At 39.4% G+C, this 16230-nt stretch overlaps 1 protein-coding gene across 4 annotated transcripts in view; it reads left to right on the plus strand.

Annotated features, from left to right (window-relative positions):
• The window catches only part of SARNP (SAP domain containing ribonucleoprotein), a 67676-nt gene that overhangs the window by 12115 nt on the left and 39331 nt on the right, over positions 1-16230 (plus strand). For 2 of the 4 annotated variants that reach the window (XR_004272849.1, XM_032291497.1), the window contains exons 2-8: positions 468-567; positions 4877-4923; positions 5153-5220; positions 10092-10143; positions 11601-11674; positions 12120-12148; positions 15534-15559. Coding sequence is in view for 3 of the 4 variants with exons in the window: in XM_032291497.1 (XP_032147388.1) it covers positions 468-567; positions 4877-4923; positions 5153-5220; positions 10092-10143; positions 11601-11674; positions 12120-12148; positions 15534-15559 (396 nt within the window). In the remaining variant the exon portion in view is untranslated. The remainder of the gene's footprint in view (positions 1-467; positions 568-4876; positions 4924-5152; positions 5221-10091; positions 10144-11600; positions 11675-12119; positions 12149-15533; positions 15560-16230) is intronic. The other 2 variants (XM_032291506.1, XM_032291514.1) reach the window with 2 other exon arrangements.

Raw genomic sequence — 16230 nt, forward strand, 5'->3', positions numbered from 1 at the left:
CTTAATTCTACGGTGGTTAGACCTGTCTGGTAGATTGTAATAAAGGATGTGAGATAACAAGTGGTAAGGAGAACCTGCTTTTAGATCATTGAATTTTATACTTGAAGGTCCATTCTTCCCATTTGCTGGCTGCCACAGTAATCTTTAGAAAAAAAAACCCTTTTCCCCCTTCAGAATGTTAAGAAAATAACTAGACATTTGTGACAGTAAATAGATACGCAAAATAGATAAGATTTTTATTAAAGTGTGATGTTTATTCTTCAGCATCTGTTAGACATTTCCTCCTGTATATTGAATATTGTTAGAGGAAAATGGATCATCTTTGTGGACCCAGAGTCTTGATAGAATTAAGGGCGGTAATTTGGGATGGAATTTCATTTTCTTTTCCTTTTCCTTGTGGGAACTACCACTTTATTCACTGGTGATATCCTGTTAACTAAGGAAAAGTTTTATTTTTTTCCCCTTAGCTTGCTGAACTAAAGCAGGAATGTCTTGCTCGTGGTTTGGAGACCAAGGGCATAAAGCAAGATCTTATCCACAGACTCCAGGCATATCTTGAAGAACATGGTGAGTACTTTGTGGAGGCAGAGTGATGTGAGTGAGGGAATTAATTTTCAGGCTTTGACACTTAGAAGATTTCTCTTTTTTTTTTAGGTGATTAGAGATGTAACCTCTTAATTAACAGCATCGAAATCTTTTTTTTTTTTTTTTTTTTTTTTTAAGAGGTAGTCTTACTCTGTCACCCAGGCTGGAATGCAGTGGCGAAGTCTCGGTCCACTGCAACCTCTGCCTCCTGGGTCCAAGCAATTCTTCTGTCTCAGCCTCCCGAGGAGCTGGGACTACAGTTGCATGCCACCATGCCTGGCTTATTTTCGTATTTTTAGTAGAGACAGGGTTTCACCATGTCGGTAAGGCTGGTCTAGAACTCCTGACCTCAGGTGATCCACCCGCCGTGGCCTCCCAAAGTGTTGGGATTACAGGTATGCACCACCATGCCTGGCCAGAAAACTCGATCATCTAGAACAGTTGTTACAATATAAAGACTTATTCCCTTTTTTAAAAGATGTAATTTTATTTCAGCATGTTATTTAAAAGGTAGCATGATAATACAAGTATCATTAGACTAGGAATTGGAAGGCTTGAGTTCTAGTTCCTCTTAGGCCAGAAATTTACTAGGTAACTTTGGACAGTTATTGGTTTTTGAAATTTTATTATTATTATTTTTTGAGATGGGGTCTCACTCTGTCACTTAGGTTGGAGTGCAGTGACATGATCCTGGCTTACTGCAGCCTCTGCCTCCCAGCCTCAAATGATCTTCCCACCTCAGCCTCCCAAGTAGCTGGGACCACATTGGCTAAGTTTTTGTATTTTTGGTAGAGGTGGGATTTCACCATGTTGCCCAGGGAAGTCTTGAATTCCTGAGCTTAAGCGATTCACCCACCTTGGTCCCGCAAAGCGCTGAGATTACAGGCCTGAGCCACTGTACCTGGACTTGGACAGTTACTGTTTAAAGTTCCAAGTGTCTGTTCCTGATCTATGAAATAAGACTATTGTCTGGACCCTTAAAATCCATAAACTAGGTAATCTCTGGTCCTTTCTGACACACTCCAATTCTGCCTTTAAAAAAATACCCATTCTGGCCGGGCGCGGTGGCTCAAGCCTGTAATCCCAGCACCTTGGGAGGCCGAGGCAGGTGGATCACGAGGTCAAGAGATCGAGACCATCCTGGTCAACATGGTGAAACCCCGTCTCTACTAAAAAATACAAAAAATCAGCTGGGCATGGTGGCACTTGCCTGTAATCCCATCTACTCAGGAGGCTGAGGCAGGAGAATTGCCTGAACCCAGGAGGCGGAGGTTGCGGTGAGCCGAGATCGCGCCATTGCACTCCAGCCTGGGTAACAAGAGTGAAACTCCGTCTCAAAAAAAAAAAAAAAAAATACCCATTCTTCATCTTTTTCATCTTGTACAGCCTTCTTATTTTATTTTTTGTTACCCAGGCTGGAGTGCAATGGTATAACCTTGGCTTACTGCAACCTCTGCCTCTCAGGTTCATGTGATTATCATGCTTCAGCCTCTTGAATAGCTGGGATTATAGGTGTCTGCCACGATGCCTGGCTAATTTTTTGTATTTTTAGTAGAGATGAGGCTTCACCATATTGGCCAGGCCGGTCTCAAACTTCTGACCTCAGGTGATCTACCCACCTAGGCTTTCAAATGTGCTGGGATTACAGGTGTGAGCCACCACGCCCAGCCTTGTTGTATGACCTTTATCTCAGGTTGTACAAGTCTCCTCTCTAATTTTTATTTGCTTACTTTTATTTCCATTCCTCATTTCACTTCCTTCTCAACCCATTTAGGCAACCATTCTAATGTGTTTGAGTATATATTTTTTTGTCTTTGTCCTTGTAAACTATGTAGTGTTGTTTGATAGCATGTTTTCATTTATATAATTGGTAATTATGTAATTGGCCATAGCCTTTATTTCTTATTTTTTTTTTCAGTAAGTGTTGTGTTTTCTTAAAGACGTGGAATGTGACTCTGTAATTATCTAGTCTGTTGATTCTAATTCCTGTATAGCATTCTATGATGGGTAACCACCACATTTCACTTAATTCACTCAGTGACAGAAACCTATATTGCCACCAAGCCTCTGCTACTATCAGTGACACTACTTACAGTATTATGTATGGTAATACTATATGTATATAATAGGATATAGTATATATTATACTACAGGTTAAGTATTCTATATTTGAAATGCTTGGGACCAGAAGTGTTTCAGTTTTTAGATTTTTTTTGGATTTTGGAATATGTGTGTGTGTGTGTGTGTGTGTGTGTGTGTGTGTAGAGAGAGAGAGAGAGAGAGGTGGGGGGGGTATCTTGGTGGTGAGATCCACGTCTAAACACAAAATTCATTTGTTTATTGTCTACATATCTGAAAGTAGTTTTATACAGTATTTAAGATAATTTTGTATATGAAACAAAGTTTTGACTGTGACCCATCACATAAGGTTAGGTGTGGGGTTTTCCACTTGTGTTGTCATATCGGCCTTCAAAAAGTTTTAGATCAGGCCGGGCGCGGTGGCTCAAGCCTGTAATCCCAGCACTTTGGGAGGCCGAGGCGGGTGGATCACGAGGTCAAGAGATCAAGACCATCCTGGTCAACACGGTGAAACCCCGTCTCTACTAAAAATACAAAAAATTAGCTGGGCATGGTGGCGCGTGCCTGTAATCCCGGCTACTCAGGAAGCTGAGGCAGGAGAATTGCCTGAACCCAGGAGGCGGAGGTTGCGGTGAGCCGAGATCGCGCCATTGCACTCCAGCCTGGGTAACGAGAGCGAAACTCTGTCTCAAAAAAAAAAAAAAAAAAAAAGTTTTAGATTTAGGAGCATTTCTGGTTTTGAATTTTCACATTGGGGATGCTTAACCTGTAGGATATAGTATACTATATTCTATATACTAATAGTATATAATATATAATTAAGAACTACTTCTTTTATCCTCTTATGTTCCTGTGAAAGTCTTTTTGGGGTATATGCCCAAGAGTGGTATTGCTAATTATTATTATTCATAAATATATAATATGCCTAAGGGCTTTCAAATTGTTTTCCAGAATTGCTCTATAGATCTACAGTCTCATTACTAGTACATAAGGTTTCTTGTATCTCCACAAACCTAAACTTGGCACTATCCTATCAAATGGCCTAAGTTTGCTAATTTGTTGGCTGTTTTATGTTCTCCATGAAAAAAGTTTAAACATTTCATGATTCTTTGGGTTTCTTCTTTGCCTAGTTTTTTATTGAGGTTCCCATAATTTCCTTGTTGGTTTGCAGGCATTTCTTTTATATTCTAATAACTATTCCTTTGTTGGTTTTAGACACAAATCTCTTCTTTGGCTGTGTGGAGTGGTTTATGCCTATAACTCAGCACTTTGGGAGGCTTAGGTGGAATGATCTCTTGAGGCCAGGAGTTTGAGACCAGTCTGAGCAGCATAGTGAGATCCCGTCTCTAAGAAAATAATTAGCTGGATGTCCTGGTGTGCACCTGTAGTCCTATCTACTTGGGAGGCTAAGGCAACAGGAACCCTTGAGCCCAGGAGGTGTGATTGTGCCACTGCACTTCAGCCTGGGTGACAGAGTGAGACTATCAACAAAAACAAATATCTTGTCATTTGTCTTTAAGTAGAAGTACTTAATTTTGAAAAATCTTTAGTTTTGCATCTCTTACTTTTGCTACTGGGTTGTTTTTCTTTTAAACAAAATTTTCCCCACAAGTAAATCTCAAAATCTCAAAGATATTATTCACATTACTTTTTTTGTTCGTTTGTTTTTCGGGACAGAGTCTTGCTCTGTCACCCAAACTGGAGTGCAGTGACATGATCTTGGCTCACTGCAACCTCTTCCTTCCGGGCTCAAGTGGTGCTCCCACCTCAGCCTCCCCAGTAGCTAAGACTATAGGTGCATGCCACCACACCCAGCTATTTTTTGTATTTTTTATAAAGACGAGGTTTCGCTGTGTTGCCCAGGCTGGTCGCTTGAACTCCTGGGTTCAAGCCATTCATCTTCCTCTGCCTCCCAAAGTGCTAGGATTACAGAGTAAGCCACAGTGCCCAGCCCCACATTACTTTTTAAATTAATTCTCTAGTTTGACTTTACATTTCTTTCTTCAGTCCAACTGGAGTTCACATTTATAATTAATGTTAGGTAGAGATCTGGTTTTATCTTCTCCAGATGTAGCAGATTATTTGTGCATCAGTTTCTGCCTTCACTATTGGATTTTTTGGGGGAAAACAAAGTGATTATAATTTTAACCTTGGTAAGTGATCAAGATGGTTTTGTAGCAGGGCTTGACCTGAATATTTTAATATTCTTTAGCTGAAGAGGAGGCAAATGAAGAAGATGTACTGGGAGATGAAACAGAGGTGAGTTGGATAGAGTAAAGTTAGTCTCTGGTCTGGTAATGTGCCACTGCCTTGGCCACATTGCTTTAACATCAGTCATTGGAGGACTTCGGTGTAAATTTATTAGGGGAGCATAAGATGGGTATGAAGGTTCTGAGAGACTGGTTTATTTTAAAGTTCTGATGTTCTTCTGTTGATAGATATTTATTCTTTAGATTTATGTTAACCACCTTGTTTCATTTGGTTTTAGGAAGAAGAAACAAAGCCTATAGAGCTCCCTGTCAAAGAGGAAGAACCCCCTGAAAAAACTGTTGATGTGTAATTATCCCTTTTTTATAATCTGAGTACAGAGCAGGCAGCTCTTTTTTTTAATTGTTTAATGTTTAACTGTTTACCTCTTATATGTTCCCATTGGCCTTTTCATATCTGATTAGATCTTTTTGGTTTTTTTTTTTTTTTTTAGAAGGGGCTACTTCAAAGTACTTGGTCCCAGTGAAGCAAAGCAAATTTTCTCTGAGTTACGTAATAGGTAATTAGGACCAAGCGACTTCAAGACCAGACATAGTTTAATTCTCCTAGCCCTTGTTGTTCTTTTGTAGGGTCACCATAATAGATTATTCTGTTACTCTGTAGAGAATCTGCACAGTTCTCTATACAGTATAAAACTATATAAACTCTGTTAACTCTTTTTTTTTCTTTCTTTTTTTTTTTTTTTTTGAGACAGTGTCTTACTGTGTCTCCCAGACTGGAGTGCAGTGGCATAGTCTCGGCTCACCGCAACCTCTGCTTCCCAGGCTCAAACAATTTATCCTGCCTCAGCCTCCCAAGTAGCTGGGATTACAGGCATGTGCCCCTACTGCCCGGCTAATTTTTGTATTTTTCTTTCTTTTTTTTATCCTCCCAGGATGAGTGGCACTCCGCACCGGACCCTGGTCCCCGCAATTTTTGTGTTTTTAGTAGAGATGGGGTTTCACCATGTTGGCCAGGCTAGTCTTGAACTCCTGACTTCCAATGATCCACCTGCCTTGGCCTACCAAAGTGCTGGGATTATAGGCGTGAGCCACTGTGCCTGGCCCATTCTATTAACTCTTTATAAGAGTTTTGCAGTTTTCTGTAAAAGTATAAAACTGAGGCCAGGCACAGTGGCTCATGCCTGTAATCCCAGCATTTTGGGAGGCCGAGGTGGATGGATCATGAGGTCAGGAGTTCAAGATTAGCCTGGCCAAGATGATGGAAACCCCATCTTTACTAAAAATACAAAAATCAGCTGGGCATGGTGGTGGCCACCTGTAATACCACCTACTCTGGAGCCTGAAGCAGTAGAATTGCTTGAACCTGGAGCTGTAGGTTGCAGTGAGCCGAGATTGTGCCAGTACACCAGCCTGGGCGACAGAGCAAGATTCTGTCTCAAAATAAATAAATAAATAAATAATAAGTAGTACTGTATATAAGGAGTTTTGTAAGGGAGGAGGGTGTTGGATAGAGGTTACATTTCTCAAGTAACACTCTGTTCTCTCTTGCTTTCTGATTTACAGTGGAGGAGGGGAGGACAAGTACTAGAGTGGAAAGTAGATCTTGATTTGTTTAAACTATTCCACAAAGGTGTTCCTAAACATCTTTAATTTGGGGCTTTTTCCACAACTCTCTGGCCATTTTGTACTACAGCACATTAACAACAGTTGAGTCCCTTTTAACATTTTTGTTCTTCATAGCTGTGTTAATGCATTTAATTATGAAAGGCCATATATATAACTTTATTTTTTGAGATGGAGTCTCGCTCTGTCGCCAGGCTGGAGTATAATGGCATGATCTCAGCTCACTGCAACCTCTGCCTCCTGGATTCAAGTGATTCTCCTGTGTCAGCCTCCCGAGTAGCTGGGACTACAGGCGCGCATCACCATACCCAGCTAATTTTTGTATTTTTTAGTAGAGACAGGGTTTCACCATGTTGACCAGGATGGCCTCAATCTCTTGATCTTGTGATCTGCCCACCTTGGCTTCCCAGAATGCTGCGATTATAGGCATGAGCCACCATGCCCAGCCAAAAGGCAATATGTTTACCCGTAAAAAATCAGTACATAGAGGAGTATATCAATTGAAAATTAAGTACTCTTTGTATCCATTCTCATTTGACTTTACTGAGGTTTTTAGAACAGTACGTTCTTTTGAAATATTTTATATATGGAGTCTGTATGTGTGTGCATGTATGTACATATGTATGTATGTGTATATATAGATACATGTATACACACACTATGCACACTGTTCCTTGATTTTTTTTCATATCTGGAAATTTTTTATATCATAATTTTCTTATTTAAGTGTTATATGCTAGGCATTGTTCTGAATGTAAATAGTTTCTTTTAATCCTCAGTAGACCCTATGAAGTCAGGATAATTATCCTAGGAAGTGGTCTCTTTTGTTTAGCTTGTTTGTTATCATAGGAAATTATAAGTATATACAAAAGTTATGAGACTAGTATAATAGACTCTCATCTACCAATAACCCAGATTTACTAGTTATCAACTTAGAACCTTGTTGTTTCTAGCATTTAATAGTATTCCATTCTGTGGGTAAACAGTAATTTATTTCACCAGTCTCCTGTTGATGGACATTTAGAGTATTCATAAAAGCCAAAAAAAAAATGTAGTTCTGCATGTCTTTTTCTAATTATTTATACTGACAAGTACAACCATAGGGTAAATTCCAAGCAGTGGATTTGCTGCATCACAGAGGATGTAACACTTAACATTTAGATATCTTTTTGTCAAATATTCGTTTATTTATTTTTTGAGACAGGGTCTCACTCTGTTGCCCAGGCTAGAGTATGGTGGCACAATCTTGGCTAACTGCAGCCTCCATTTCCCGGCTCAAGTATTTCTCCAGCCTCAGCCTCCCAAGTAGCTGGGACTATAGGCACAAGCCACCACACCTGGCTCTTCTTTTGTAATTTTTGTAGAGATGGGGTTTCACCATGTTTCCCAGGCTGGTCTTGAACTCCTGAGCTCAAAGCGATCCACCCACCTTGGCTTCCCAAAGTGCTGGGATTACAGGTGTGAGCCACCATGCCCAGCCTGTCAAATATTACTTTCTAAAGCCATTTAGTTATCTTTCCATCATAAGAGGTTTATGATTAGATATAGTGTCTTGAAAAAATGACGTTGCGGGATAGCTTTAAAATAGAATGTTACAGGAATTTCTGGGATAAGAAGGAAGATCAGGTGAATACCATGATAATTGGCCTGCGTGGGTTAAAAAGTAGAGGTTTGAAAGTTTGAAGTTCATTATTCATAGAATATTTAAAATGTGCATTTTCTTGTTCAGGGGGCTTTAATTCTGTTAATGAATTTTGAAACAAGGAAATTGAAGTGGATGGGGATCATTTTGCTTTTTAGAGGGATACCTGTGGTTAGACTGAAGTATGTACAGAAAGATTCTGGGTCCCTATATTTCGGAGAATGTTGTTTATGTGATTGGGTAGGAGAGAAATTTCTGTGAAGAGCGGAAATTTCCCATGCATCCCAGAATTTGATGTTTATTTATTGCTTGAGTTTAGTTATGCCTAAAGGAATTCAAATAGAACAGAAGGAAGCTTCCTTTCTGGGGTTCCCTTTCTGCCAGGAGGTGCACTGCATTGACTGTGCTTCAGAATGGGAGTGGGGAGGAAGTTATTACACTGGGGTTGATGGAGACTACTGCTCTCTTGATGGCATTGGACTTGAAGTAAAACATTAAACTTCTCTTGCCTTTTGTGCCTAAATTATAAGACAAGGTTAGGGAAGGATGGCAAAGAAATGGGAAGCATTTAGAAATTTCTTTAAAAGTCACAATAGTCAGAGCTAGTTTAGATTCTTTGACTGTTTAAAAGGAGATCCCCTTATTCATCTTTGGCCTGAGGTTCCCCAAAAATATACATTTCTAGTTTGATTCCCCATCCCATCCACCAGCCAAAACAGTTACATATTGTAGGACTTAGTTATGGTCAGCAGGGGGCACCCATTGCTTGTCTGTCAGTCCAGGGATTTCCAACAAAAGGGTGAAGGAGAGAGTAAGTTCTTGTTCCAGAATTGCTTCCTCTGAAAATGTCATTAAACCATTACTACCATTCAGGGCATCAAATGGGAAAAGTGTCCGGGATATTTGAACAAAAGCTGTCCATGTCTCTAAATGAGGGACCTTAATGAGACTGGTTATGACCCACAGTTTTATGGGAGTTGTTTGGTGGAGGGTTAATGCCCTTCCATTTACCCTGGGTACTTCCGAACTTTGTCTCCCGCCCCTGTGGTCCCCTTTCTTTTGTTTTCTCTTAAGCTTTTGACCAGTAACTTACCATGTTTTCCTAATTCAAACTCCCCTTAGACTTTTTTATTCCTACCTTTGGCATTTTTATTTGTTCCACTTTGACTGTTCCAGCTAGAGCTACATTCCCCATGGGAGAAATAAGGGATTTTTAAAAGAAAACCAGACCCTGTAGAGTACTCATTAATTGTTGTGATGAACACTGAGAGCTGGTACTTAAAGGAGGGTTGGAGGGCTACTCATTAGTTCAAAAGTAAATTAAAGGCCAAGTACAGTGGCTCATGCCTATAATCACAACACTTAGGGAGGCTGAGGTGGGTGGATCATTTGAAGCCAGGAGTTCGGGACTAGCCTGCCCAACATGGTGAAACCCTGTCTCCACTAAAAATATAAAAATTAGCCAGGCATGGTGGTGGATGCCTGTAATCCCAGCCATTCGGAAGATTGAGGCAGAAGAATCGCTTGAACCCAGGAGGTGGAGGTTGCAGTGAGCCGAGATCACGCCACTGCACTCTAGCCTGGGCGACAAGAGCAAAACTCCATCTCAAAAAAAAAAAAAGTAAATTAAGAAGTTCCTAAAAGCAAATGAGATGGTTTCTGATGTCCTTTGAGTGCATCCCTTTAGCCCAGTATATTTAACCAGACTTCTTTTCTTATTTCTTTATTATATATTAGCTAAAGAAGCTTAGTTTGTCATTTGAACTCTTTCCTCTCAATAGATGACAGTTAAAAGAACCAAAGCTTTAGTGGACTTCATGTTTCTTTGGCTTAAGGGGTGGCAGAGAGATAATAGGGCAGAGAACGGTGACTCAGATGAATTCTTACACATTTCTAAGGTTGTGGTTTAGAATATCAGTTTTCTCATTTAAAAATACCTCTTTCTTTTCTAGGGCAGCAGAAAAGAAAGTGGTGAAAATTACATCTGAAATACCACAGACTGAGGTAGGTATTCTGCTCCCTAGTAGAATAGTCTCTACATTTCTCTCTCCCTCTTCACCTTTATTATATCTGCATCATCCTCCAAAATTTATTCACAGGCAGAAAATCAGTATTGACAGATTTTGGTGGTGTTACGTTTCTCTGCCAGCTATTCTTTGGAAAATATGTGGCTGGCATAGTGAGTAGTCATTCTTGAAGCTGTAGCCTTTTTGTATGTAGTTCTATGATCTTAACAGTGACTCTCTTTGAGATGTTTACAAACCTAGGATTAGAGTTTGGGAGGATTGTACCTTGAAAATATATTGCTAGATATGACTTTTATGTTGCTACTGGCCAGTAGATGAGATTGAAATTTCTTTGGATTTGTGGTGCAGGTCTGTGAAACCAGATTCTAGTTGAGATCATGTGTTCAGTATCATACTTTCAAAGTAGAGAATTATTAAACTGTTTTAGAATAGCATAAAACAATTCTGCTTCATTTCTAACTGAAAGAATACCACTAGTGTTGGAACCAAATTGTTCCTTTGATCACTTTTCAAAGGTCAGCCAAACAGAGCTTTTGACTTCTTGGCTTCATTCATAATATAGGTTTTACTTTTATTCCTTCCTTTTCTTTTTGAGGGCATGTAATAATAGTCTTTTTGTGTTTGCTTTCTGGAAAGGGCTGTTAAGTCCTGCTATGGACACAACCTGATATCTTCTAGGATTGTCAGCATTTTCACTTTAGACCCTAAGAAATTACCCCTGATGTTTTTAGGATACCTACCTCTGGCTGGGTGGGGTGGCTCACACCTTTAATCCCAGTACTTTGAGAGGCTAAGGGGTGGTTCACTTGAGGCCAGAAGTTCAAGATCAGCTTGGCCATCATGGTGAAATCCCATTTCTACTAGAAGTACAAAAATTAGCTGGGCACAGTGGTGCAATCCTGTAATCACAGCTACTTGGGAGGCTGAGCCACAAGAATCGCTTGAACCCAGGAGGCTGACGTTGCAATTAGCCGAGGTTACACCACTACCTTACAGTCTGGGCAACAGAGTGAGATTGTGTCTTTTAAAAAAGCAAAAAAACGAAACAAGCAAAAAGTACCTCGGACTAACCTTTTTTTCTTTTTTCTTTTCGAGATGGAATTTCGCTATTCTTGCCCAGGCTAGAGTGCAATGGCATGATCTCAGCTTACCACAACCTTTGCCTCCCGGGTTCAAGCAGTTCTCCCTCAGCCTCCCGAGTAGCTGGGTTCACAGGCGTGTGCCACCACGCCCAGCTAATTTTTGTATTTTAAGTAGAGATGGGGTTTCTCCATGTTGGTCAGGGTGGCCTCGAACTCTTGACCTCAGGTGATTGCCCGCCTTGGCCTTCCAAAGTGCTGGGATTACAGGCGTGAGCCACCGAGCCCGACCACTAACTTTCTTAAACCATAAATTGACATTTTTATCTCCTTTCTTTCATCTATTTTTACTTAGAGAATGCAGAAGAGGGCCGAACGATTCAATGTACCTGTGAGCTTGGAGAGTAAGAAAGCTGCTCGGGCAGCTAGGTGAGTGTCCCCAGCCTTTTGGGCCTGCAATAGTGATGTTGTAAGGTGAAGAGGCGTGATCCTAGGTTTTAGATGTAGTTGTTGATTTTAAGTAGAATAGAGGCTTGCTGAAGGACATGAACACTTTTTGACCCTATTCAGAACATCTCTACTGATTTGGATATCGTAGCTATAGATTGGGCTTTATTGAGAAGGGTTTGTGTAATAGTTAAAGCCAGGAACTGACTACTACTACTAATTCTGATAAGGCTTCCTTTTAGCTTAATCTCTGGACTTGGTAAGAGGGAGAGTAAACTGAACCTCTTTCATGGGGTTGTTAGAATTAGCTAATGATTGCAAGGCTTGAGATCACAAGCAAGAAGTGTCATATGTATACTTGGCATGCAGACAGACAACCAGGAGTGTGAACAGCTTCCTAAAATTTAGTTTGTTTTTCTTTCTGCAGGTTTGGGATTTCTTCAGTTCCAACAAAAGGTAAGAGTACAGAGATAACTTCTGAGAAAGTTATCTTTATATTCTTTGTTTTCTGGTATAACAGGTTTCATTTCTCCAAAATAAGGTAAATTTGCTAGCCATAGAAATTCTTAAGAGATTATAACTTTCACCTCTTTGCTTTAAGTAAAATTATACTTAAGCCTTCCTGGGCAATTAAGAGAGATACTGAATGTTATGAGAGGATAGGAAGTGCCAACATTTGTCTTCCTTTTCTTGAACATCTTCAAAGAAGTTTCTCTAGTACTTTGCTTACCTATTCTAGGGTCTCATCTGCGTAAAATTATTGCACACTACCCAGTGTTATACTGGCTGTGATAAGTGATAAAAGGGAAAAGAGTATCTTCTACCTTAACAATTTTACTTCTAGGAACGTATAAGGAAAGTCTTGAATGTGCTTAAAGAGTTATTCTCAAGGATTATCACAGCATTATTTATAGTGATCAATTACTGGAAACAACCAACTATACAACAGAGAATTGGTTTAATAAATGTGTGCCATGGTATAGAAGACAACATTGTGCTGAAATAATATTGAAAGATATTTACCAGAGATATTAATGAAAAGAGTTACAAAATTATAGTAACAGTATATTCCCATTTTAGTCATGTAAGAGTGCATATATAGATAGGAAAAAGGATTGGAAAGATATGCAGTTGACGCTTGAACAACACAGGTTTGAACTGCACAGGTTCACTTATACGTGGATTTTTTTTTTCCAATAAATACGGTTTCCCCTCTGTATTTGAGGGTTCATCATAACCAAGTGCAGTTCAAAAATGCAGTATTTGGTGGATGTTAAACCTACAGATATGGAGGAGCGACTTACTGTATCTGCTGCAGGACTTGAGCATGTGTAGATTTTGGTATCAGCTGGAGGGTTGGAGTTGGATCCAGTCACCTGAGGATATGGAGGGATGACTGTATTCTAAATTGTAGTACTCATTATCTCTGGTTGGTGGATTTTTGAATGATTTATTTCTTTTTGTGTGTCTGTGTTTTTAAAATCCATATAATGAATATGTATCACTTTTGTAATGAATTAGAGGAAATAGTTATTATTTTTTTTTTGAGACACAGTGTTGCTCTTACCCAGGTTAGAGTGCAGGGGTGCGATCTGGCTCACTGCAACCTCTGCCTCCTGGGTTCAATCTATTTTCTTGCCTCAGCCTCCTGAGTAGCTGGGACCACAGGTGTCTGCCACCACACCCGGCTAATTTTTGTACTTTTAGTAGAGACGGGATTTTACTGTGTTGGCCAGGCTGGTCTCCAACTCCTGACCTCAAGTGATCCACTCACCTCTGCTTCCCAAAATGGTGGGATTACAGGTGTGAGCAACTGTGCCCAGCCTGAAATAGTTATTATTTTTAAGAAAGGGCTGGGTATGGTGGCTCACGCCTGTAATCCCGGCACTTTGGGATGCCAAGCTGGGAGGAGCGCTTGAACCCAGGAGTTGGAAACTAGGTTGGGCAATAAAGTGACATCTTGTCTCTACAGAAAATTTAAAAATTAGCTAGGTATGGTGGTAAACACCTGTAGTTCCAGCTACTTGGGAGGTTGCAGTGAGCTGAGATCATGCTACTGCACTCCAGCCTGGGGGACAGAGCGAGACTCTTGTCTCAAAAAAAAAAAAAAAAGAACATAGCCCCTTTTCTCAGGAACTTAAAATTTAAATGTAGTTTCCTAATTCAATCCAGTTTTCTCTGTGACTTGTCAGTAGTTTCAAGTAAGAAAATGTCCCTCAGAGATCATGTTGTAGTGTTTTGCTATGCTTTTAAAAAGAGGAAAATTCTGGCCACTATCACTAAGTGTTTTAGAGAAAACAATTTTTTTTGTGGCTCTTAGTTATATCAAGAGAGATAAAACAAATTATAGAAGGTGGTGTTTTTTTTTTTGTTTTTTAAAGAGACAGGGTCTCACTATATTGCCCAGGCTAGACTTGAGCTCCTGGGCTCAAGCAATCCTCCCTCAGCCTTCTGGGTAACTGAGACTACAGGTGCATGGCTGAAATGCTGTTTGAAGAAAGATAATAGTCAAAATTAATTGTCTGAAAAGGGAACTTGATAAAAAATACAGTTTCAGTGTTACTCATAATTCTGATGTCTTATAACTATAGAGTAACTCCAAAATAATGGAATTTGGGAACATCGAAAAGGAAGCATTGTTTTTTGAATGAAATCCTGAAAAGTTTGAAGTAAATAATTATTGGCTAGGTTAGGGTTGGGCCTAGAGGTCAATATACTATTTTTTTCTTTTTGTTTGTTTGTTTGTTTGTTTTTTGAGATGAAGTCTTGCTCTGTTGCGCAGGATGTAGTGCAGTGGCATGATTTCAGCTCACTGCAACCTCTGCCTCCTGGGTTCAGGCAATTCCCCTGTCTCAGCCTCCCGAGTAGCTGGGACTGCAGGTGAACGCCATGACACCTTGCTAATTTTTGTATTTTTAGTAGAAATGGGTTTCAGCATATTGGTCGGGCTGGTCTAGAGCACCTGATCTCAGGTGATCCACCAACCTCAGCCAACCAAAGTGCTGGGATTACAGGCGTGAGCCACTGTGCCCAGCCAGGAGCCATAATTGCAACTCATGATAGTAGTTCTTGTTTGTCCAGTTGTGATCTCTTTTTTAACAACTTTACTGAGATGCAATTTATATAATATACAATTCATTCATTTAAAGGTATATAATTCATTGTTCCTTACTATATTCACAGGATTGTGCTGCTATCATCACAGTGCTTATCACCCCAGAAAGAAACTCTATACCCATCAGCAGATGTCCTCCATTACCTCTCCCTCCCCAGCCCTAAGCAGCCACTAAATTCTTTCTCTGTGGAAATTTGCCTCCATATAAATGAATTCATACAGTATATTACCTTTTGTGATTTGATTCTTTCCCTCAGCGTAGTTTTCAAGGTTCATTCATGTTATAGCATGTGACTCTATTCCATTGTACGGGTATACCATACTTTATTTTGCCAGTCATCAGTTGATGGGTGTTTTCTTTAACTTTTTGTTTAATATGAATAATGCTGCTGTGAATATTTATTTATGTACAAATTTTTGTGTAATTATGTGTTTTGGTTTTCTCTTGGCTGTATAGCTAGCAGTGGAATTGTGGGAGCATATGTAACTGTGTTTGCCTTTTGAGGAACTGCCAAACACTGTTTTCCAAAGCAGCTGTAACTGTTTTATGTTCCTGCTAGCAACTAATACAGACATTGCTAGATGCAATTTCTGCCTTTTCTTTGTCATCAGAGGGTAAAGGATATGTGTCCTGTATACTGTTTTTATGTTGCCTAATTTGACTTGAAGACTGTCGACTTTTATCACTTTTAAAAATATTAAATAAAACTTTATCTACTTCCTTAGGTCTATCATCTGACAACAAGCCTATGGTAAGAAATCATTTTTTATTTCTTACACACTCAGATCTTAATTCTTTATAGCTAACTTTAAAGTTAGTGACTCCTCCTCCCCAGATTAGAGGAAACTCTGAGAACATTAATTTGTTGGCTGTTTTCAGTACAGTGTTGTATGTCCTGAATTTAAAAAATTGTTGGAGATACTGAGAGGTCAGAAAAACTGTAATTGTCACATGATCAGTTACTGCAGATGTCTTCTTTCCTACCACTCTTTTTGAAAGTAGGAATAGATTTTGTTAGCTAGAGAACAATCCATGTAACCCTTTGTTTTATGGTATTGGAGTTTTAGGCCTTGTCCAGTGGCCTTAGATAATGTCTGATTCATAATTACCACAAGAGAATCTGTGGAAGCAACTTATGAATTCTGTTTGTAGCTACTGCTTTTTTTTTTTTTTTTTTTTTTTTTTTTTTAATACTATCCATGAAATGTGAAATCAGAGTAAAGAATGATAGAGTAAAATGGCTCTCTGGACCATTGTGACTAGTCAGCATGTTTAAAAATGGTAATGAATGCTGTGGTGAGATGGAATCAGCTTTACGAAATCCTGCTTAAGGGGTTACTGTTTAGTATTGTAAGTGAAGGTTTAATATTATTAATGAAAATTTCCTAAATATATATACATATATATACTTTTTTTTTTTTT

Source organism: Sapajus apella, unplaced genomic scaffold (assembly GCF_009761245.1).
Source record: "Sapajus apella isolate SASKATOON/1434 unplaced genomic scaffold, GSC_monkey_1.0 scaffold2, whole genome shotgun sequence".
Classification (NCBI taxonomy): Eukaryota; Metazoa; Chordata; class Mammalia; order Primates; family Cebidae; genus Sapajus; species Sapajus apella.